General features: G+C 42.9%; 2 protein-coding genes across 3 annotated transcripts in view; both read right to left on the bottom strand.

Annotated features, from left to right (window-relative positions):
* LOC140427776 (sorting nexin-9-like) overlaps positions 1–8,053 on the bottom strand; it is a 169,236-nt gene extending 161,183 nt beyond the window's left edge. Inside the window, exon 1 of the mRNA XM_072513416.1 lies at positions 7,532–8,053. Coding sequence (XP_072369517.1) covers positions 7,532–7,543 — 12 coding nt within the window. The 5' untranslated portion in view covers positions 7,544–8,053. The remainder of the gene's footprint in view (positions 1–7,531) is intronic.
* A 10,939-nt stretch (positions 8,054–18,992) lies between these two features.
* Positions 18,993–25,422, bottom strand: part of paxbp1 (PAX3 and PAX7 binding protein 1) — a 57,859-nt gene continuing 51,429 nt past the window's right edge. For both annotated transcript variants that reach the window (XM_072513414.1, XM_072513415.1), the window contains exons 15-18: positions 24,069–24,135; positions 22,925–23,071; positions 20,484–20,638; positions 18,993–19,593 (exon numbers count right to left, since the gene is read on the bottom strand). In XM_072513414.1, the coding sequence (XP_072369515.1) occupies positions 19,476–19,593; positions 20,484–20,638; positions 22,925–23,071; positions 24,069–24,135 (487 nt within the window). In that variant the 3' untranslated portion in view covers positions 18,993–19,475. The remainder of the gene's footprint in view (positions 19,594–20,483; positions 20,639–22,924; positions 23,072–24,068; positions 24,136–25,422) is intronic.

Below are 25,422 nucleotides of genomic sequence, written 5' to 3'. Positions count from 1 at the left end.
TAAGGGGCAATTTAGCGTGGCCAATCCACCTACCTTGCACATTTTTGGGTTGTGGAGGTGAGACCCACACAGACACGGAAGAATGTGCCAACTCCACATGGACAGTGACCCGGGGCCGGGATCAAACCCGGGCCCTCGGCGCCGTGAGGCAGCAGTGTTGAAATCTGTTAATATTTAGGACCAGCTAGGTGAATGCATTGCATAAAAAAAAGCCAAATACTACGGATACTGGAAATCTGAAATGAAAACCGAAAAAGCTGGAAGAACTCATCAGGTCTGGCAGCACCTGTGGAGAGAGAAACAGAGTTAATGTTTTGAGTCCATATGGAATTCTGTGGTGATTGTCCCATTAAGGGCAACACAGCAGAATATGAGTCACCTGGCCTGGGTGATTAATTGGGACTCATGAGTGGGCAATCACCCCAGGTGATGGAGTCCTTCTCTGAGTGGAGACGTGTGGGAGACTAAGGGTAGCTGTGAGACTGCTGTGCAATTCTCCTTATTAATACACCCTTTTGTGTTTCGACTTCATTAAAGTTCTGAAGGGGAGTCATATGGACTCAAAACGTTAACATTTTTCCCTTTCCACCAGACCTGCTGAATGAACTGCATAGTTTTTTTGAGTCCTTTGTGCCTTTGGAAACCAAGTGGTCCGTATTATCCAAAGCCAGAGATGTATTTTTTAATGAGATGAGGGGACAGGCAGAGAAAAGGCATGTGAGTTGAAGCAGTGTGCAAGGGTGAGAGAAAAGCTGGGAGCTGGGCCCTGATAGGGAATAACAGACACATCACTGTACGTGGAGAAACCATTCTAAAAATAAAACCGCATTAACCACCAAGGCCACAGTGTATTTCTCCTCATTCTCACACCACAAGCATCATATAAAAATAATCTTTAATTAAAGCTCTCATACATCTTTGAATTTTGTTATGTAATTTCACAACTTCTGATAATTCACCATTGCTACCGCAACAAAACATTAGTACAAAGAACAAAGAAAAGTACAGCACAGGAACAGGCCCTTCGGCCCTCCAAGCCTGTGCCGACCATGCTGCCCATCTAAACTAAAATCTTCTACACTTCCTGGGTCCGTATCCCTCTATTCCCACCCTATTCATGTATTTGTCAAATTGCCCCTTAGACGTCACTATCGTCCCTGCTTCCACCACCTCCTCCGGCAGCTTTTCCAGGCACCCACTACCCTCTGTGTAAAAAACTTGCCTCGTACATCTACTCTAAACCTTGCCCCTCTCACCTTAAACCTATGCCCCCTAGTAATTGACCCCGCTACCCTGGGAAAAAACCTCTGACTATCCACTCTGTCTATGCCCCTCATAATTTTGTAGACCTCTATCAGGTCGCCCCTCAACCTCTGTCGTTCCAGTGAGAACAAACCGAGTTTATTCAACCATTAGTGGTAAGCCAGCACTGATTATTGCTTTTAAATCATAATGGATTGGGAAGAAAAAATAATCTACTGCCCAATTCATCAGATTGTTAGCGGGAGAAGTGCTTCAAGTTTTTACATTCCAGGTGAAACAGGAGCAATTTCAGGAGAAAGGGAGGAATAAAGTTGGAGACAGTGATAGAAAGAGGCCAGAGTGAAAATTATAGAGTGGAAGTAAAACAGAAAAGACTGATAAATGTAGATTTAGAGTGAGGCTGAGGCGGTCACAGAAAAATACATGGTTTTCTTTTTATTTTGCCCAACATCAATGCCAAACGAATTCAACTGATCATAGAATCATAGAAGTTTACAGCATGGAAACAGGCCCTTCGGCCCAACTAGTCCATGCCGCCCAGTTTTTACCATTAAGCTAGTCCCAGTTGCCCGCACTTGGCCCATAACCCTCTATACCCATCTTACCCATGTAACTATCTAAATGCTTTTTAAAAAACACAATTGTACCCGCCTCTACTACTACCTCTGGCAGCCCATTCCAGACACTCACTACCCTCTGAGTGAAGAAATTGCCCCTCTGGGCCCTTCTAAATCTCTCCCCTCTCAATGTAAACCTATGCCCTCTAGTTTTAGACTCCCCTACCTTTGGGAAAAGATGTTGACTATCTACCTTATCTATGCCCCTCATTATTTTATAGACCTCTATAAGATCACCCCTAAGCCTCCTACGCTCCAGGGAAAAAAGTCCCAGTCTATCCAGCCTCTCCTTATAACTCAAACCATCAAGTCCCGGCAACATCCTAGTAAATCTTTTCTGCACTCTTTCTAGTTTAATAATATCCTTTCTATAATAGGGTGACCAGAACTGCACACAGTATTCCAAGTGTGGCCGTACCAATGTCTTGTACAACTTCAACAAGACGTCCCAACTCCTGTATTCAATGTTCTGACCAATGAAACCAAGCATGCCGAATGCCTTCTTCACCACCCTGTCCACCTGCGACTCCACCTTCAAGGAGCTATGAACCTGTACTCCTAGATCTCTTTGTTCTATAACTCTCCCCAATGCCATACCATTAACTGAGTAGGTCCTGGCCTGATTCGATCTGCCAAAATGCATCACCTCACATTTATCTAAATTAAACTCCATCTGCCATTCGTCGGCCCACTGGCCTAATTGATCAAGATCCCGTTGCAATCCTAGATAACCTTCTTCACTATCCACTGTGCCACCAATCTTGGTGTCATCTGCAAACTTACTAACCATGCCTCCTAAATTCTCATCCAAATCATTAATATAAATCACAAATAACAGTGGACCTAGCACCGATCCCTGAGGCACACCACTGGTCACAGGCCTCCAGTTTGAAAAACAACCCTCTACAACCACCCTCTGTCTTCTGTCGTCCAGCCAATTTTGAATCCAATTGGCAACCTCACCCTGGATCCCGTGAGCTTTAACCTTCTGCAACAACCTACCATGCGGTACCTTGTCAAAGGCTTTGCTAAAGTCCATGTAGACAACGTCTACTGCACTGCCCTCATCTACCTTCTTGGTCACCCCCTCAAAAAACTCAATCAAATTTGTGAGACATGATTTTCCACGCACAAAGCCATGCTGACTGCTCCGAATCAGTCCTTGCCTCTCTAAATGCTTGTAGATCCTGTCTCTCAGAATACCTTCTGGCAACTTACCTACTACAGACGTTAGGCTCACCGGTCTGTAGTTCCCAGGCTTTTCCCTGCTGCCCTTCTTAAATAAGGGCACCACATTCGCCACTCTCCAATCTTCAGGCACCTCACCTGTGGCTATCGATGATTCAAATATCTCTGTTAGGGGACCCGCAATTTCCTCCCTAGCCTCCCACAACATCCTGGGATACATTTCATCAGGTCCCGGGGATTTATCTACCTTGATGCGCTTTAAGACTTCCAGCACCTCCTCCTCTGTAATATGCACACTTCAAGTATGCATATGAGTAAGTGTAAATTCTGATTTCATGTATTCAGCCGCTCGACGCAAAACGAGGCCAAGTATTTTCAACTGTGTCAAATACCATTTTACAGCCTAGAAAGAGGCCCTTTGGCCCATAATGCCGTCTGCCGGCCATCAAGCCCACCTATCTATTCTAATCCCATTGTCCCGTACTTGGTCCGTAGCCTTGTATGCTATGGCATTTCAAGTGTTCATCTAAATGCTTCTGAAATGATGTGAGGGTTCCCGCCTCTCCCTCCCTTTCAGGCAGCGAGTTCCAGTTTCCCATCACTCTCTGGGTGAAAACGGATTTCCTCAAAGCCCCTCTAAATCTCTTGCCCCTTATATGCCCTCTGGCTATTGACCCCTCTAAGGAGAAAGGTTTTCTCTTCCGGGTGGCATTGGGGTTAGCACTGCTGCCTCAGAGCGCCAGGGACCTGGGTTCACTTTTGGCCTAGGGTGGCTGTCTGAATGCTGTTTGCATGTTATCCCCGTGTCTGTGTGGGCTTGAAATCAGCCATGATTGAATGGTGAAGTGGACTCGATGGGCCGAATGGCCTTACTTCCACTCCTATGTCTTATGGTCTTATGGTCTTATGGCTTCCTCCGGCTGCTCTGGTTTCTTACCACAGTCCAAAGATGTGCAGCTTAGGTGGGGTTATTGGGACAGGGCGTGGAGTATGCTTAGATAGGATGCTCTGTCAGAGGTTCGATGCAGACGATGGCCGAATGACCTCCTTCTGCACTGTAGGGATTCTATGGTTCTGTCTACTCTATCTACATTCTTCATCATTTTGTGCACCTCAGTCAGGTCTCCTCTCTCTGCTCTAAGTAGAATAACTCCAGCCTAATCAGCCTCTTTTCATAGCTGAGACGATCCAGCCCAGACAATATCCTGCTGAATTTCCTCTGCATCTTTCTAGTATTATCACATCCTTCCTATAGAGTGGTGACTAGAACTGCAGCCTACCCAGCATTTTATACAGATCCATAATAACCTCCCTGCCTCAGCTAATCAAGGCAATTATCCCATTTGCCTTCTTAACCACCTTACCTGCCCTTCCTGCTGCCTTTGGGGATCTATTGATATGCACCACAAGGTCCCTCTGGTCCTCTGTACCCTCTAATGCAGGTTTTTCAAACTGTGGGTGGCGGACCGTGGGTGGGTCATGGGCGGGTTTCAGAGAATCGCAGAGTGATCGGTCATGGCGTTCCCAATCGCGGGAGAAGTGCCCAACAGCTTTTAAATTGAGAATGCCATCCGCGACCGGCTTTTAAATAGAATGACGTAGTCTTCCAGCCAGAAGCGGTGGCATAGAGCAAGTCACTCACCCCTGTGTGTCCAGGATTTTGGCACAAAACCATGGGAGGGGAGATTCCTCCACGTCCAGCTGTGAGCAAGCAAGGCAACAGGACTGTGAAGAACTGAAGACGGATCGCTTTAATCAAAGGAAAAACTGAAATCGGCAACAAAGCAGTGTAAAGATGATGTCTTGAGGTATGGCTTTGTTAATCGTGCCTATGCAAATCAGGATGCAAAACCCATGTGTGTTATACGCAAGAAAGTACTGGAAAATGAAAGTTTAAAACCCTTAAAACTATTTGATGACTAAACATAGCGAGTTCGAGGACAAACCTCTTGATTTTTTTCAATGGATGCAGTGAGAACTTAAATCATCAGCTGAAGTCCTTAGCAGAAATATAACGTTGAATGACAAAGCAAGTGAGATCGTGAGGACCAAGCAGACTCACCTGTTGCAGGTTGGCCAGTTGGTAAAAGTGGGTAAAAATGAAAAATGTTTGAAAAACACTGCCCTCCTTTCCTACCATTCAACATTGGCCCCTCTCAAAACGCATCACCTCACGCTTTTCAGGGTTAAATTCAATTATTTATTTATTCCTGTTTCTTGGGGCGGGGTGTTCAAAGTGAACATACACACAGAGAGATCTGGGCGTCCAGGTCCACAGATCCTTACAAGTGGCAGCACAGGTTGAAATAGTGGTAAAGAAAGCATATGGCATGCTTACCTTCATTGGCCGGGGCATCAAGTATAAAGGTTCGCAAATTATGTTGCAGTTAGATAGAACGTTGGTTAGGCCACATTTGGAATACTGTGTCCAATTCTGGTCACCGCACTACCAGAAGGACATAGAGGCTTTGGAGAGAGTACAGAAAAGGTTTACCAGGATGTTGCCTGGTATGGAGGATATTAACTATGGTTGAATAAACTGAGATTGTTCTCTTTAGAAAGACGGAGGCTGCTGGGCGACCTGATAGAAGTTTACAAAATTATGAGGGGTATAGATAGGGTGAACAGTTGGAGGCTTTTTCCTAGGGCGGAAATGACAATTACAAGGGGGCACAAGTTCAAGGTGAGGAGGGAAAGGTTCAGTGGGATGTGCGGTGGAAGATTTTTACGCAGAGGGTGGCAGTGGCCTGGAATGCACTGTCAAGTGAGGTGGTTGAGGCAAATATGTTAGCGACCTTTAAGACTTATCTTCTAGATAGACAGTTGAACAGACGGGGTATAGACGGATACAGGCGGTTGGTTTAGATTTCTCTCCTATCCCCTATCTTCCTCAGAGCCCATCTTGTCCATGAGACTGCCCCTTTGACCACATTCTCACAAAACTGCTGACCATTCACCTTCTCCATGCTGCGTGATATTGTTAATAGTTCTGTCTCTTGGTCCTGTCGCTCGTCTTTAAATCACCCATCCTAAAAAAATGTTTAACCTCACCATCGTTGCAAACTACCACCACATTATCAGAAGGGCGTGGAAGCTTTGGAAAGAGTGCAAAGAAGGTTCACCAGGATGTTGCCTGGTCTCGAGGGCGTCGGCTATGAGGAGAGGTGGAATAAACTAGGATTGTTTACACTGGAAAGACACAAGCTGAGGGGATACCTGTTAGAGGTCCACAAAATTATAAGGGGCATAGACAGGGTGGATAGTCAGAGGCTTTTTCCAAGGGTGGAATTAATAGGTCCAGGTTCAAGGTGAGAAAGGAAAGTTTAAGGGAGATGTGCGGGGTAGGTTTTCCACGCAGAAAGTGGTGGGTGCCTGGAATGCGCTGCCATAGGATGTGTGGAAGCAGGCACATTAGCAACATTTAAGAGGCATCTGGACGGGAACATGAATAGGGAGGAAATAGAGGGATACCGACCGAGTAAGGGCATCATGATCGGCACAGGTTTGGAGGGCCGAAGGGCCTGTTCCTGTGCTGTACTTTTCTTTGTTCTTACTTGACACACAAGCACTGGATGACACAGTGACCAAATAACTCCACTGTGAGTAAAACTGAAGGAATGGAGCTAGCTCCTCCTTGCAATCCCTACCCGAGGGTAAAGTGAAATGTTCCCACTGGAAGGAGCAGAAAACTGCACTGTCCAATCCCACTTTAAACATTTACCAAGGCACAACACGTTTTTCCCATTTTTTAGATTCAGATTCACAGTGACAGGAGCACTTGTTTTTTTTTATAGTTAAAATTGCGCCAGTAATGTTGGTGTTCAGCCGGAGAGTTTGAGTGTTGAAGCTCACCCCGGACCAGCATCCTGCTTCACCCCCTCACGTCCCAAATTCACCCCGTGACAGAAAAGGGGAATTGGTGCAAAAACTCCGATTTTAGCAGATTGAATCAATTACTCCACCACCTCACCCCCTGGGCACAAGCAAATTTTAATACTTGGTCGTTATTTCAGTTCTGGAGTCATATCGGACTGGAAACGTGAACTCGGTTTCTCTCTCCAGATCTGCTGTGTTCCCCAGCATGTTCTCTTTTTAATTCTTCTTCATCACAAACTAGGACAGAACATCTAAAATAAAAACCGTTTCTGAAGCCCAGCTCAGACAACAGGACTCCCCTGATTTACAGCTCGTTTTAAAGTAACTGTCCTTTAATTAGATTGAAAGTCAACTTGAAAGGATAGCAGCTAACGTGCCGTTGAAAAGCAAAACCCTCATCGTGTCCAGCGCACTTCATTAAAGTTTGCGTTTAAAAGCCAAGACTGACCCAAACGTATTTCCCTAAATCTGTATACAAGGCTATACGGGCGACAGCTCGCAATTCCAGCGTAGCAGAATGGAAACTGACATTGTCTCCATTTAAATTGTGAGAAGGTTCCATATGACCCGATTCGAGAGTCTCCTACCTTACTGGACATTGTTCCACTGTCCCCCAGGGAGTAAGTTGATCTTTAAAAGTAGCAGGGACCAGCCGCTCAAACACTGCTCGCTCACCCAACAACGTCAAGTCATTTGGTCACAGTGACCTTTTTTGCTCTTTCTCCAGAGGCAACGCGGTCCCTGGTAACAATACGAGCTCACGCTGCTGCCGGAGATCAATCTGTATCGTTTAAGGTTTAAGATCCCCACTGGCTGTGAACTTCCGAAATGACGTTTGAACGCCTCCCAATTCAAATTCCAGACTCGACTGTTCAGAGAAAAAAAAAGAACACTTCAGAGATAAAATACACATCGATTCCTGTAAAAATCCAAGGACAGGACAACTGACAAAACGCCCTCCAACCACTGGCGCTGAATTGCGCAGAACCAGTAATGCAGCTACCACAGTAATTGTAGCTTTTTTAAAAAAAATTGAGCGCTTATACATGAGGAGCATAGTCCCCACCCCCAAAATATGAGAAAGACCAAGACAGGAAAGAGGGATTGAAAATATTTAGGCTGCATCTGGAAAGTTGACCACAGGAAGAATGTACCGGAGGACGTGGACGAGAAGGACAGACCAGTGACAAATGGAATTTAACCCTGAAAAGTGTGAGGAAATGCATTTTGGGAGGATTAACAATGCCAGGGTAGGGAGGAAGAAGCTTTTCCCCTTACAGAGGGTCACTAGCCAGGGGACATGGATTTAAGGTAAGACACATGACATTTAGAGGGGATTTGAGGAAAGATTTTCACCCAGAGTGTGGTGGGAAATGCCTGAATGGGTGGTCGAGGCAGGAACCCTAACTAAATTTCAGAAGCATTTAGATGAGTTTTTGAAACACCGTAGTATACAAGGCTATGGACCAAGTGACGGAAGTTGGAATTAGGATAGGTGCTTGATGGCCGGCACAGACATTATGGGCCGAAGGGCCTCTTTCTAGTCGGTAAAACACTACGGGACAAAGTTGAAAATACTTGGCCTCATTTTGAGTAGAGCGGCTGGTCAAATTCATGAAATCAGAATTTACACTTACATAAGAACATAAGAACTAGGAGCAGGAGTAGGCCACCTGGAAAGAACCTGGCAGCACGGTAGCATTGTGGACAGCTCAATTGTTTCACAGCTCCAGGGTCCCAGGTTCGATTCCTGGCTTGGGTCACTGTCTGTGCGGAGTCTGCACATTCTCCCCGTGTCTGCGTGGGTTTCCTCCGGGTGCTCCGGTTTCCTCCCACAGTCCAAAGATGTGCGGGTTAGGTGGATTGACCATGTTAAATTGCCCATAGTATCCAAAATTGCCCTTAGTGTTGGGTGGGGTTACTGGGTTATGGGGATAGGGTGGAGGTGTGGACCTTGGGTGGGGTGTTCTTTCCAAGAGCCGGTGCAGACTCGATGGGCCGAATGGCCTCCTTCTGCACTGTAAATTCTATGATTCTATAATCTGGCCCTCGAGCCTGCTCCGCCATGCAATGAGATCATAGCTGATCTTTCGTGGACTCAGCTCCACTTTCCTGCGTGAACACCATAACCCTTTATTCCTTTATCTTTAAAAAACTATCTATCTTTATCTTGAAAACATTCCATGAAGGAGCCTCAACTGCTTCAATGGGCAGGGAATTCCATAGATTCACAACTCTTTGGGTGAAGAAGTTCCTCCTGAGCTCAGTCCTAAATCTAGTTCCCCTTATTTTGAGGCTATGCCCCCGAGTTCTGCTTTCACCAGCTAGTGGAAACAACTTCCCCGCATCTATCCTATCTATTCCCTTCATAATTTTATATGCTTCTATAAGATCCCCCCCGCATGCATCCTTCTAAATTTGAACGAGTACATCATCAGATGATCTCATTTGGCATTGATCTCAGGCAAAATAAAAAGAAAACCATGCATTTTTCTGTGATTGCCTCAGCCTCACTCCTAATCTACATTTATCAGTCTTTTCTGTTTTACTTCCACTGTAAAACTTTCACTCTGGCCTCTCTCGAGCACCGTCTCCAACTTTATTCCTTCCCTTTCTCTCTCCTGAAATTGCTCCTGTTTCATGCAGAATGTAGCTACAGGGGCCTATGGAACTGTACTCAGTGTCTTTAATAGACAAACAAACTGGAGGAATAACATATTAAAAAAGCTTGAAGTACTTCTACCGCTAACAATCTCATGAATTGGGAAATATTTGTTTTTCTTCCCAATGTTAAGAGAATGTCGCTTTAAGAAATGTTTGGCTGCTCATATTACTGCAGCAATGTCAGAGTGTGGGTGGAGCTGGGCTGTCAGTCAGCTTTTTACTTTCGTTTTAGGCTGTTTGCTGCAGGGTGTGTTTTAGTTTTGTTTTCAGTGTTGGAGCTGAAGCCAGGCAGAGCAGGTGTACTGTTGTTCTCTCTGCCATGAAAAGACTATCTCTTGATCATTTGGTGAATTCAGATTTATAAATGTTCTCAGTAGTGAATGTAAACCTAATGTGCTTCTGTTAAAAGGTGTTTCTTTTGTCTTCTGGATGTTGTTTGGGAAATTATTAAGGATTACTTAGTGTTGTATTCTTTGGGGGTTGTATTTGAATTGATGGTTGCTAAGATGTTCACAGTATGTTTTAAAAAGTTAACTTGAGTTCATAGAATAAACATTGTTTTGCTTTAAAAAATACTTTTCCATTTCTGATGTGCCACACCTGTAGAGTGGGCCATGTGCTCCCCATACCACAATCTATTAAAAGTTGTGGGTCAGGTGAACTCCATGATACACTTTACGGTTCCCTAAACCCTAGCCCATAACAAATTGGGTGCTCGTCCGGGATAAAAGTCTATCTATTGGATTGGCTTAGTGAACTTAAACACAGCGAGGAGTGAGCATATTGTGGTTGCTTTTCAGGTGCGGTATTTTAGTTTAAGTAGGGAGTGTGTTGTGGACAATGGCTTTCAGAGGCTCTGAAGTTTTTGGGGGGTGGAGACGGTCACACGCAGTACCTTACAGACAGAGACTAAAAGCAAACTGTTAGATTTGGCAAAAACATTGCAGTTAACATTACCTGACAAAATGCGAAAAGATGAGGTAATTATGGTGGTGGCTAAGTATTTAAAGTTGCCTGAGATACAGTTTGATTCATTGGAAATGGCAAAAATTCAGTTACAAATTAAACAAATGGAATATGAGAAAGAATTAAAGCAGCTTGAGTATGAAAGCGAGAGAGAGGAAAAAGAAAGAGAAAGAGAGAGAGAGGAAAAAGAGAGAGAAGAAAGGAAAACAGAAAGAATAGCCCTAGCAGAACAAAAAGAATGAGAAAGGGAGGTACAGATCAGGGAAAAAGATAAAGAGAGACAGTTTGAACTTCAGAAAATGGCCATGAAACATGACAGTCAGTTAAAATTGGCAGACGTAAAGGGAAACGTACAGTTGGTTGATAGTGATGAGGATAGTGAGAAAGAGCGTCAAAGTCGAAGGCTTGGTGGGAATCTATTTAAATATGTCCAAGCATTGCCAAGGCTTGACAAGAAGGAGGTGAAAGCCTTTTTCATTTCATTTGAGAAGGTGGCTAAACAAATAAAATGGCCACAGGACATGTGGGTATTACTGATTCAAACAAAGCTGGTAGGTAGGGCTAGTGAAGTGTTTGCATCACTACCAGAGGAGGTATCTGGGTCATATGAGGAGGTGAAAAAATCCATCTTAGGTGCATATGAACTAGTGGCTGAAGCCTACAGACAAGGTTTAGAAATTTAAGGAAAGAACCTGGTCAAACATACATGGAGTTTGAAAGGATCAAACAGAGGAATTTTGATAGGTGGATAAGGGCTTTGAAAATAGACCAAACATATGAAGTTCTCAGAGAAAGTTTAAAAATTCAATTCCTGATGTAGTGAGAGCTCATGTGGAAGAGTAGAGCGTTAAAACTGCAGGATTAGCAGCAGAAATGGCAGATGATTATGAATTAGTTCATAAATTAAAGCTTGGTTTCCAACATCAGTTTCAGCCTGTGAGGGATAGAAACTGGGGACATGAGAAATACTCAAGTGGTAAAGGTGATTTGATGGGAGATAATAAGGAGAGTGTACCACAGACTAAAAAAGAAATCCAGGAGGGTGGAAGAGACATGAAAAGTTTCAAATGTTTTCACTGTAATAAACTAGGCCATGTAAAGTCAGTGTTGGTGGTTGAAGAAAAGTACTGGGAAGGCTGATGTGGTAAAACAGGATAAGACCATGGGGTTTGTTAAAATGGTAAAGGAAAGCCCAAGTGAAGCAAAGGAGGTGCAAAAGATTGTACAGCCTGATCAAGAGGTGATTGATAAGAAGTTGCCAGATCTCTTTAAAGAATTTACTTGTGTGGGTAAAGTTTACTCATGTGTATCAGTAGGAGCAGGCAAAGAAGTCACAATTTTAAGAGTTATGGGAGCTAGTCAATCTTTAATGGTAAAAGATGAGGAGTTATGTAGTTTGGGAAGAATGTTGCTAGAAAAGGTGGTAATATGTGGAATTCAGGGTGAGAGGAGTAGCGTTCCATTATATAAGGTAAGGTTGGAAAGCCCAGTGAAGAGTGGTGAAGTGGTAGTAGGAGTAATAGAGAAACTATCTTGTCCAGGAATACAGTTTATCTTGGGTAATGATATAGCTGGATCGCAGGTGGGAGTGATGCCTACTGTGGTTGATAAGACAGTGGAAAATCAGACAACTGAAGTGTTGAAAGGCGAATATCCTGGGATTTTTCCGGATTGTGTAGTAACAAGGTCTCAAAGTCACAGATTAAGACAAGAGGAGAAATCAAAGGGTGAAGATAAAATTGAAGTTCAATTATCAGAAACGATATTTGGTCATTTAGAGACCAATTCAAAGTTATGCCATTTGGCATGAAAAACACCCCAGCCATATTTCAATGGTTAACTAACAAAATCGTTTCAGGATTACCCAATTGTGCGGTATACATCGACGATCTGGTAATTTTCAGTCAGACATGGAAAGAACATTTAAAGCATCTGATGGAGTTATTCGATCGACTTCAGGAGGCGGGATTGGTGGTAAACCTAGCCAAAAGTGAATTTGGAAAAGCCCAAGTCACTTTCCTTGACCATACAATCGGACAGGGTCAAATAGTCCCACGGGTTGTCAAAACAAATGTTATTGAGGAGTTTCCAGTACCCTCGATACAAAGGGAAATAATGCGATTTTTTGGTATGAGTGGATTTTACCTAGAATTTGTGCCGAATTTTAGCAGTGCGGTCGCTCCACTGACGGACTTGCTGAAGAAGCGTAGCAACTTTCAGTGGACAGAGGAGTGTCAACAGGCATTTGACGGCCTGAAGGCTGTGTTAACCAGTGCTCCTGTGTTGGAGAATTGCAAGGGGCTCTGTGATCGAATTGAACAAAAGTATCTGACCGTAAAGAGAAATGCCGAGGCGTAGAGAAATGGATGGATCGTGCAGCGACCTTCTTGTCCAAAGAGACTGTCAATCAAGAGGGATTCCAGTTGGAGGAAGAACTAAAATGGACTATGTTATTATAAATGTTTGCGTGTCTTGTTTTGTAAAAAAAACATATTTTCTGTCAATATTTCTTAAAGAAAAGTGAAAAGGTGAAAAATGAAACCATCTTGAAGTTGATAGTTTATTATTTTTTTCTTGAGGGGAGGTGGCATGTGAGAGTCCCTTTAAGAAAAGTATGTTTTATCAATTGGCTGCAGTGATGTCATTGTGTGGGTGCAGCTGGAATGTGATTCTGCTTTTTATTTTCGTTTTGAGCTGGAAGCTCTTTTTGGCTGTGTTTTAGTTTCACATTCAATTGGAGAGCTGCATTCAAACCAAGCGGATGTATACTGGTCTCTCTCTGTATGTTAAACAAGGTGTTTAGATCACATGATAATTTAGAAGTGATAACTGTTCTCTGTAGAGAATTCAAACCTACTGTCTTTGTTAAAAAGTGTTTTGGCTTGTTGTTTGGAAAATTATTAAGGGTAACCTATAGAGTACTGTATCTTTTTGGGGGGTTATCAATGTTGGTAAGATGTTTATTGTGGGTTTATAAAATGTTAACTGGATACATAGAATAAACATTGTTTTGTTTTTAAAATACTTTAGATCTCTGTTGCATCACACCTGTAAAGTGACCCTTGTGCGCCCCATAACCAAAATCTATTAAAAGTTATGGGTCAGGTGAACTCCATGATATACTTTGGTGTTCTCGAAACCCTGGCGGCCCATAACAAGTACTAAAGGAAGTAAGGTGGATGGAGAGGTGGTTGGCTGAAGTCATGATCGCCAATAGCGGAGGGACTTAATAATCATATTTTTGTCACAAGTAGGCTTACATTAACACTGCAATGACGTGACTGTGAAAAGCCCCTAGTCGCCACATTCCGGTGCCTGTTCGGGTACACCGAGGGAGAATTCAGAACGTCCAAATTACCGAACAGCACGTCTTTTGGGACTCATGGGAGGAAACTGGAGCACCCGCAAGAAACCCACCCAGATACAGGGAGAACGCGCAGTCACCCAAGCTGGGAATCAAACCTGGGACCGTGGTGCTGTGAAGCAACAGTGCTAACCACTGTGCTACCCTGCGGCCCATAAGAGATGTCACAGCAATGGAGAATTCAAGTGGATTGAACAGCTGGATGATTTCACAAAAATACTGTAGAGAGAATCAATGCCATTGAAGGATGAGAACGATAAATTTGAGTCAATCTGCAAGGTTGTGGCCGGCGCCGGGACGGAGAATCCATTTCCCCGTATGGAATCGGGACCAGCGCCGGTTCCCCAATTCTCCGGGGCCCGGAAAGCGGTGTGCGCCATATATCACCTACCTGCGGCCATTGCTGGAGGCCCGCCCCGCCATTCTCGGCCCTGACCGGCCGAAGTCCTAATGGTGTGGATCTAACATGGTCCTGCTGGTCGGGATACTAGCGTGGCAGCTGTAGACTCAGTCCGCGGCTGCCCTGATCGGGGGCAGGCCGATTAGAGGGCAGGGGGGCCCTTATACAGGACAGGGCAATTTTTGGGCAGGTGGTGCGGGTTAGAAGCGCAGCCGATTGGGGCACTATATTTAAGGTCCAGCTCTGCAGTCTGAGTCCGCCATGGAGCACAGCGCAGCCGCTGGAGGCCGACGCTGTGCGCATGCGCGGCCTCTGAACTGGAAGTGCAGTGGGCCTGTATCTGCAGCAAAAGCTGCTAGTTTTACAATGGTTCACTGCTATCCCCCTACAGGGTTATGAATATGTGGCCCTTTCATGCCAGTTTTTCACGCCGTGAAACGAAATTCTCTTATTGTCACAAGTAGGCTTCGAATGAAGTTACTGTGAAAAACCCCTAGTCGTCACATTCCGGCGCCTGTTCGGGGAGGCTGGTATGGGAATTGAACCGTGCTGCTGGCCTGCCTTAAAAGCCAGCGATTTAGCCCAGAGTGCTAAACCAGCCCCAGCTGGTTTGAGGATATAGTCCCAAAATCAGAGAATCCAGCCCCATGGTGAGAAGGGAGAAAATCAGTTTGGGAAGAGATGATTTGTGTGAACAATGGTATACTACCAAGTGGATTATTGAAATTACCAAGATTGGAGATGGATATGGGTTTCAGTGGAGATATGCTGAGATTGAAGTGAAGGCAGATCGTGACAATTATGGAAATCTTTGTGATGGAAGCAATACGAGTGTAAAAAGATCTTGGGTCAAATTATTAAGTCTGTTCAAACTATAAGTGTTAATGTATGCCTACTTGTGACACTAATAAAGATTATTATTATTAAGTTAAGGGAGTTTTAGTTGACAGGTACAGAAATTGGGGATATGATTTTCCAATCACTGGGATAGCAGGCTTGGAAATGAAGGGGTGCCAAAAATAATGCAGAGTTGCACTGCCATGACACTGTGGCATCTTCACACTCAGGGAAGCTTCCCAGAGGTGGGTTGGGATACCTACCAACTGCCCATTGAATGGAAGTAATGTTTCTAACTTGTCAGCATTTTGCTATCAATGATATGCTCCCCCCTCACCATGGTGAAGCTGCTAGCTCCATGGAGGTGGCCTCCCTATGGCAGGCTCAGGGCTACCAGAGCCAGAGGCTACATTGCACCAATATGAGGTTTCTGGTATCATAGGCCATACCCATCACATTGCACCCAGAGGGGTTCACCTCTTCTCCTCTGAGTCTGCTTGACATTTCTGAATTTAGTCTGCTTTGCCTCTGAGAGCGTCTCCATTTTGCAGTGCCCTCAACATAACCTGCCTCAGCCCATCCCTGGTCCTGAATAGGGTGCCTTTGTCTGGCTCCCGATATCTGCGGGCACGGGACATGTGAATATGGTGTGCCTCAGGGACCACAACTTTTCACAATATACATTAACGATCTGGAAGGAACTAAGGGCACTGTTGCTAGGTTTGCAGATGATACAAAGATATGCAGAGGGACAGGTAGTATTGAGGAAGCTGGGAGGCTGCAGAAGGCCTTGGACAGGTTAGGAGAGTGGGCTAAGTGGCAGATGGAATATAATGTGGAAAATTGTGAGGTTATGCACTTTGGTAGGAAGAATGGAGGCAGAGACTATTTTCTAAATGGGAAAAGGCTTAGGAAATCAGAAGAACAAAAGGACTTAGGAGTCCTAGTTCAAGATTCTCTTAAGGTTAACGTGCAGGTTCAGCCGCAGATAGGACAAATGTAATGTTGGCATTCATGTCAAGAGGGCTAGAATACAAGAGTAGGGATGTACTTCTGAGGCTGTATAAGGCTCTGGTCAGACCACATTTTGAGTATTGTGAGCAGTTTCCGGCCTCGTTTCTAAGGAAGGATGTTCTGGCCTTGTAAAGGGTCCATAGGAAGTTCATAAGAATGATCCCTGGAACAAAGAGCTTGTCATATGAGAAGCGGATGAGGACTCTGGGTCTGTACTCGTTGGGAGTTTACAAGGATGAGGGGGAGTCTTATTGAAACTTACAGGATACTAAGAGGCCTAGATAGAGTGGACGTGGAGAGGATGTTTCCACTAGTAAGAAAAACTAGAACCCGAGGCCACAGCCTCACTAAAGGGACGATCCTTTGAAACTGAGATGAGGAATTTCTTCAACCAGAGGGTGGTGAATTTGTGGAATTCATTGCCGCAGGAGGCTGTGGAGGCCATATCACTGAATGTCTTTAAAACAGAGATAGATAGGTTCTTGATTAATAGGGGGATCAGGGATTATGGGGAGACGGCAGGAGGATCGGGATGAGAAACACATCAGCTATGATTGAATGGCAGAGCACTTGATGGGCCAAATTGCCTATCTTATGAATAGATTGGGAACAGAGGGATACAGACCCCGGAAGTGCAGAAGGTTTTAGTTTAGACAGACATCATGATTGGCGCAGGCTTGGATGCCGAAGGGCCTTTTCCTGTGCTGTTCTTTGACCCTGAACTGGTCCCAATGTTGGCATCCCTAAGCAGTGGGATAACCCAGCCAATAACAATGGTCGTCTGGAGAAAATTTGTGTTGCGCCCATTACGGGTTGTTGGACAAGTGCACAGCCTGATTTGAAGAGTTGAAGAGAGAGCTGGGTACTATCGGTGTGCATGTGGGAATTGATCGTGTGTGGATTGATTTCTCCAAGCAGCAGCAAGACGATGAGAAAGCAGAGGGTCAAGAAATAGTTACTGTTGCCAATGTTAATAATTTATTTTAGAAACTCCAGTATATTTATTAGGAAGGCATCCTTTCCAAATATCTATGTTGACTGTCCTTTATCATGCTGCCACTATCCTCTCGTTTAGGATTCCTTCAGATGTTTTGTTCACAGGCTGGATTATGCCAAATTGCCCAAAGCTCTTTAAAGATTGGGGTTATGGCAGCTACTTTGAAATCCTCCAGGCACCAAACCCCAGCTATGACAATGGCAAGTATATTGATCAATTTCAACGGCACTTTTATTAAATGCTTATGTCCACCTCGGACCCTTGGTAGCCTCAGCCTGCCTACTGTCACCGTATATATTTATATTTCCTGAAATTCCATTTCCAAGCTGGGAAGACCAATACTGATCTTTCCTTTTAGCATGTATGTATGGCATTGGCTTAGATTTTGCAGTGACCATGATCACTGCCGATCTTGAAAAAGGAGCCCACAAAGATCAAGTGATCAGTAGCGTGGATTTCACTTTTCCTAATGTTTTAATGGAATCTAGCGACAGTTCAAGGGGGATCTCTGACGTCCAGCAAGTGATGGCAATGCAGGTTAAGCAGCTAATCGCGTTGAATAATTTTCAAATAGCAAACCAAGTTATAACCCAATATTATTCACTTTTTAATCATTTTACAGACAGCAAAATAAGGATTGGGACATATACATGAGATGAGGGTAAACGATGAGAACAGGTTGCTGCAACTTATTTACAAGTCTAAGAGGCCTCGAATTTTGTTTAAAAATTTGCATTCTAATTTATTGTAATTACCAGTTAACCACTCATCAATTATCTGCCGCCCATTGTAACAGTGTACTAGCAAGAATACAATTTTAATTTGTTCTATTGCATACCCAATTCAGAAAACAAATGATTGATCTACAAACCAGCCAAATATTTTTCTTTGCCTTCAACATAGCATTTTCTTTGAGAGATTATAAGGCAAGAACCATAATGCAATACACATCACAATTGCCAGGGAGTGATGAGGCAGATCCAATAATAGTGGAAAAAAATCAAACTGGGACTTTAAACATCTGCAGATTCTGGAAAGGAATACTGAGCAATACTAAAGTTTTGTGATCATGGACAAGTTAGAATGGGAGAGTCTTGATAAATAAATGAGATTGCAGTGAGTTAGGAAGTTTGCTCTAAATATGGGTTCCTGAACAATGTATAAAGTTCAGAGTGATAACTATAGCAAAGAGAGCAAAAAGCATTTGTAGAATAGAAGTGATAACAATGACTCCATCAGATCCAGGTACAAACCCGACTCTGACAATACCTGGATAGTAAAATCCTTTCCAAATCATTTAAGCGTAGTAATTTTTCATTTCTCAACTGCAATAGGAATCTGATGATACAAATAGTTGCTACTTTGAGAGCTGTTACTTGCATTTTAGCCCTTGTTTTAAAGACATGGCACATCTAAAGACATGTAGAACAGTACTAATAGTGGCATTTATGAGTTTACACGTTGATTTTCTCAGCATGCTTGGAGGTGCGCTGTTCTTGGCGTGCATCATCTTCTCGGCTTTTGTAAATCATGTAGTACATTCCTAAGTCAGTGGATGAGTGCATGGCAGTGAAACAAGTGCTGAATGGTGTTTTTTCATTGTATTCTGTAGATTGTCTCAAGTATGATCCAGTAAGGTGAATATAACAGAAGAATAATTACTTGGGGATGGGGGCAAGAGTAGGGGTGGTGGGTGGAAGGGAACAAGGGAAAGAAAGTGATTTTCACATGGTATTCCCCCAATAAACCAAGCAATTCTTGTGTCAAATCTGTATTAGCAGACAAAACATCACAATTTCAACACACTGAATAGCCAGTTTATTTTATTATGTTTTTAAAACCATAAAACAAATGTAATTCATCTTCTACTAAATTAAACAAATGCAACCCAATGAACTTAAACGTTATCTGCAGGTTGGACTTGTATTTTCACAGTTTGTTCCCAGTACTTTTGATGTAACTTCTCTGGTCATAAGTCCATAATTATTTGGACAAAAACAACCAAAATCATGTAAATTCAGTTGCTTTTGATAGAGAGGTCAGTGGGTATTAAAAGGTAGAAACCCAGCCAAGATGGATTAAAAAAATTACATTCTCAGTTTGTTGTGTACAAGATGCTGGCTGTAGGAGTGTTTTTTTCAGGAAGTTAGCTGTACCCTCTGAGCACAAGAGATGGGAAATATTAAATATCAACAAATGTTATTGACAACACCATCAATTTTCTTCTACGAAACATCTGTACATATGTACAAAATCATACAAATGGCAGGAATGCACTGTCCTACAATCTCATTTCCCATCAAGTAATGCCTTGATATCCTTCACTCCGTATTCATTTGCTACAGCTGATGCATGGTCCAAAGCATGGATGATGGCCAGAATTTTAATCACTTGCTTGATATTCTCCCTAAAAATTATATCAGTTTCAAAAAAGACAAATTACATTCACAAAATAAAAATACACACAATTACACACCACCTTCAGAACACTCCCTCATAATTGTAGGATATTCAATCTTTCCTCTGCTTCATTCAAAGTTTGGACCGAAGCAGACTGCAGAGATACAGCAATTATACATTTTAACAGAATGGCAATTTAACTTTTCTGATTAATTTTCTATTATTTTATGCTTCAGTAGGGCCCTAAATCCAACCTGACTTCTAGACTCCAACTTCAGGAGACTTTGAAACAAAATATACTGCATTTATTTTAGGAAGCAGAACACCTAATTATTAACTAATGTCAATATGCATTTCCTGCTTTCATTTTCGTGCACTCACTTCATGGCGTAGAGATGGAGAGGAGTATTTTAAAGCAATCAGCCTAAATCAGATTTGAAGGAGGAGAAAAGTGCCTGGAACATGAGGTTACAGGACAAGGCCAGATAGCAAAAGAACATGAACTCAGCTGTGTTCTGTGGAGATGTAGTGAACAGTGGTTGGATCTGATCTTGCATAAAAGAAGGGATCAGTGAGAGGAACAACCACCCTCAGCGGAGATCTTGGAACAGATCATCCATCTTATCAGCCGTGGATGTTGTGAAAAAGGAAGACAAATAAAAATGGGGCAAATATAAATACCTAAAAAGGCAACATTTATTTCTGGTCATTTATCTCTCAAGTGGGTTTTAACAGTCACATTGCACATTCCCACTTCAGGCAACATACAAGTTATTAAATTTGCAAACTGGTACTACCATCTAGATAAAAAACATACCACCTTTCCCAGTAACTGCTTTAGATCCAGATATTATTGAGGATGGTAAATCAAAACATGTCTTATGTCAGTGTATGTACCTTGCTGTACGTTTTTCTACATCAGAGCACCCAAGGCTTAGCCTGTAGATGGTATTGGCCAAGTGAACAAGGTAACAGCAAAAATTTTCCATCTGTGGGATACTCTTGTCTCCTTTTAGGTTGACAAACCAGTGCTTTGGTAAACAGGTGATGAGCTAAAAGATAAAAGCAGCGTCATGAAATTCAGTCTGGTGTCCATCTTTTGTTTTACTTTAAAAAGCAATATCAATTTTACAGTTAGGTCTCCAAAACATAATGAGAGGAATTTTTTGCATTTTATACTATGTTGGGTTATGATGCATGGAAATCAAGTTTTACAATCAGAGAAACCTACAGCACAGGAGGCATCCATTTGGCCAATGCTGGCTCTTCAACAGGGCCACCATGCTTAATCCCACAGCCCCAGTTTTCATCCTGCTATCACCTCATCAAGGACATGTCCAATTCCCTTTTAGAATTATTTATGGAACGGATTTCCACCATCGTTTCAGGTAGGAAATTTCAAATCCCAGCAATGCCATGAAAATATTCTAATTTTCCCTGTACACCTTTTGCCACCGAGTTTGAATCTATGGCCCATAGTTATTGGCCCACTCACCAGAGGGAATCACTTTACTCTTATCAAAACCTATCATTAAAATCCTCTATTTAGGTCACCTCTTAACCTTCTTGGAGCAGAGAACCTCTTCTCATAACAGTTTTTCATCTCTGGTAAATCTCCTCGGTACCCTTCTAAGAACTTCAATCTTTCCTGAAGTGTGGGACCCAGAATTGTTCACCAATCCAAGTAGCCAACATGCTTCTGCAACCACCTTATAACTGGCTCTAGAATTAAGAGTATAACTTATATAAATAGGATAATTTTTTTCTCGCAGAAGGTCGTGGGTCTTTGGAAATCTCTTTTCCAGAGAGTGGTGGAGACAGATTAATCAAACATTTTTAAAAGGCCGAGTTTGATTACCTCCCTGGTTAGTCAAGAATCAACGGTTATCGGGGGTAGGTGGGAATATGGAATTGAGGCTACAATAAGATCAACCATGACCTTATTAAATGGCGGAGCAGGCTTGAGGGGCTGAATAGCCTACTCCTGCTCCCAATTCATATGTTCATTGTCTCATTTTAACATACAAGAACATGGATCACAGTCTGTCTGGGCAAAGCTAACAGTAAAAATAACGTACTGAAAGCACAGAAGAGGTTTTGGAGTATTATTAGCTCAAGGGCTGGTATCCGTTAATGAGCAAATTACGTTCGCTTTTATTCAGTGGCAGAATTCTTGCATCAGATTTGGTCCGTTGTGGTTCAAAGCGCTACTATGCATAAAATCTAGGCTGACACTCCCAGTGTTATACTGAAGGAGTTTTACACTGTTAAATGCCAGCTTTTGGATGCGACATTAAATTGTTATCCAGGCGCCAACTACTGTCTCAAGATCGGATGGCAATATTACACGAGGGGGGAATTCTACCAGTGTTCCAGTCCACATTTATCACTCAGCCTATACCAAAGGTAGATTTCATCATTATCTATAGAATTTTACTATGTGCAAATCGGCTGTGGTGCTTTTCTACATTACTTTTAAAATAGGGATTGCTGTAATGGCTGTAAAGTGGTTTAGGAAATCCTGAAGATACTATTTAAAGCAAGCACTTTCTTTAGTAAACACAAATCTGAAAAGTCATTGTAATGCAGTATTGTAAACATTATGGCGCTCAGTAACACAGTGGTTAGCATTCGGGCCATCAAGTCTGCACCGTCCCTTGGAAAGAGAATCCTACTTAAGCCCTCCACCCTATCCCCGTAATCCCACCTAACCTTTTTGGACACTAAGGGCAATTTAGCATGGCCAATCCACCTAAACCGCACACTGTAAATTGTATGATTTCTGATATTGATATCAAAATCAGGAATGGTGGGACACAAAACCAACATTTAAGTCACTGACCTCAGGCACTTTGCCCATCTCATAGAATCCCTACAGTGCAGGAGGTCGTCATTCGGCCCATCGGGTCTGAAAGAGCACTCCACCCAAACCCACTTCCCACCCTATTCTTATAACCCTTAACCGAACCAATACATCCCTGGACACTAAGGGACAATTTAGCATGGCCAATCATGTAACCTGCATATCTTTGGACTGTGGATGGAAAAAGGAACACCCGTAGGAAACCCATGCAGACATGAGAAAGTGCAAACTTCACAGTCACCCAAGGCTGGAATTGAATCCGGGTCCCTGGCGCTGTGAGGCAGCAGTGCACACCATTGTGCCGCCCACCTATTGCCGCAGAGCTTACAGAGCATTGACTCTGTGAAATCAGCAGCAGAGGAACGTAATGCTTTACACAAAATGTCAATTTACTGATTCCTGCTTTTCATCGACATTTGGGTCTGAATGGCCTGGGATCCTTAAAACATTTCACCCTGTGTCTCAGCTTACTTACACTCTGACATTTCTTCAGGCTGTCATCTCCTGGATCTGAGTTCTGAAGAGCGAGTAGGATGTAGCGATTTAAAAGACTATCCACAGTTAGCTCCTGCAATGCTCGATTTGAGATTATGCCAGTCCATTGCAAGATGTTATCCAATAACTGAAAAAAGTAATATAGAATTTAAGCAAACAGTAGCTTTTAGTTAAATTTATTAAGAAATGTAAGCGTTCTATTTGGTTACCTGTGTCTATTGTGAGGCAATATTTTCTATTCAAACATATTATACAAGATAGCACTATTTCCTGCAGCTATGGAATCGGTAATTAATAAGAAACAGTAGCCATAGGCCATATGGTCACCCAAGCATTGTCCAATTTGCAATAAAACCATTTAAGAACAACGGAGAAGCAGCTAACTAAACCCCTTCGCTAACACAAATCTACGCACAACATAATGCGCTCAGATCATATTAATGTCCTGCTTTTTATTCTAAAATGGTCCTTTGAAACAATGTAAAGTTATCTGTGGAATACTGTAACTGAAACATGCTACTGAAACCAATTTAATGAAAATTGCACGTTACTGGAGAAAGATTAGTTGCAAGTTTACTCAGCCTTATTTTTAGAATCGTGACAGCTGTACGGTTAATGTCTATGTATTTACATTGTGTACCCGGTGTTGCCCTATTACATATTTTCTTTTTTATTTTATTTTCATGTACTAAATGATCTGTTTGAGCTGCACTCAGAACAATACTTTTCACTGTACATCGGTACAAGTGACAATAAACAAATCCCAATCCAATGTACTTAAATATGCAGGCTGAATTGTTGCTCTTCACTTGAACCAAATAATTCTTAACATGCAACAAATCACTTTTGCACCCGTCAACAAATGTTGTATTATAAACTCAAACATTGCAACTGGTAAAAAAAAAAATATCCCCCCCTCCCCACCACATATTGGATGTGCAGTAATCTAATTAGAATCAGATTAATGCAATGGCTGCTGTACATTTTAGAACCCAAAGAGGAATCCATGTTCTTCTTCCCAAATTGAAGATTAGGGTTGAGGTAATACATGACAAAAATGGCAACCAGGTACAGTTAAATTAAAGAACAGTGATATTAAAAACAATCCATTTTTGAACTCTCACCTTAAGTGCTGACCAAAACTGTCGCTGAAAAAACAGGTAGGGTCCCGAGTTCTTGTTCTCCAGCGCACTACAATAATACATCAATGAATTACTTAAATCTAAAAGTTATGGACATAGCATGAAACATGCAATTTGAAATACATCGAATCAAAGTTTCTTTTGGGAGTAGGGCGAAGAGGGTAGAACACCTGATGGCAAATCCATGCTAATTAAGATGAGGGTATGAGCACAAGCAAATGACCATTTCTTCCACTGTGCGCCTAATGCAGCAACTGTTGCCAGATTAAATATATAAAAGTATTAAAATCAGGACAAAGGGCTAAATCCTCCGGTCTCAGAATTGTCAGTGGCCAGATGTATGACCAAAATTGCACGTCAGGAAATTGCAATGTCCTGATGCACTGAACTATGTGGGAATTGACCAAGTTTAAACTTCTGCTGAGCCATTCCCCTGCTGCCCAGGGCTCTGCACAATGTCTCCGACTCAGATTTCCGATGCACTTACCTGGATAGTTACCCAGGGAATATGTTAAACAGATTAAAAACTTGTCTAACGCCTGGGCAACTCCATACCCAACCACTCCCAGCCCCCCACTTTTAACCCCCTATCCACTTATCCATCCGCTCATCCATTCACTGAACATTCAAAGAGTAGACATTTGAAATTACCATAAGAGGGCATATGTCCAGTCATTCTTTGCCCCTATTCCACTTTCTATATTAATTTACGGATGTGGGCATTGCTGGATAGGCCAGCATTTATTTCTCATCTCTAATTGCCCTCGGGAAGATGGCAGTAGGCGAATGTGTAGATACATCCACAGTACTGTTTTTGAGAGAGTTCCAGAATTTTGATCCAGCGACATGAAGAAATGGCGATATATTTCCAAGTCAGGATGGTGAGTGGCTTGGGGACGCTAATCTTCCAGGTCCAACTGCTGCAGTGATGATTGTCCCCCGACAACCACAACCATTTTCCTTTGTGCCACGCATGACTCCAACAGGGGCGTTTTCCCCATGATTCCCATCGACTCCAGTTTTTCTAGGGCTCTTTGATTCCACATTCAGTCAAACACTGCCTTGATGTCTAGGGCAGTCACTCTCACCGTACATTTGGACTTCAGCTCTTTTGTCCCTGCTTTAACCAAGGTTGCAATGAAGCCGGAAGGTGAATGATCCTGGCGGAACACAAACTGAACATCAGGGAGCAATTTATTGTTCAGCAAGTGCTGCTTGATAGCACTGTTAATGACCAGTTTGATCACTTCACTGATGATCGAGAGTAGACTGATGGGCAGTAATTGTCTGGGCTAGTTTGTCGACGGAGTTCTCCTGAGGGACGATGAGCCTCGCA

Source organism: Scyliorhinus torazame, chromosome 8, assembly GCF_047496885.1.
Source record: "Scyliorhinus torazame isolate Kashiwa2021f chromosome 8, sScyTor2.1, whole genome shotgun sequence".
Taxonomy (NCBI): Eukaryota; Metazoa; Chordata; class Chondrichthyes; order Carcharhiniformes; family Scyliorhinidae; genus Scyliorhinus; species Scyliorhinus torazame.
Note: the sequence above shows the minus strand (reverse complement) of the source record. Positions and strands in the feature narration are given on the sequence as shown.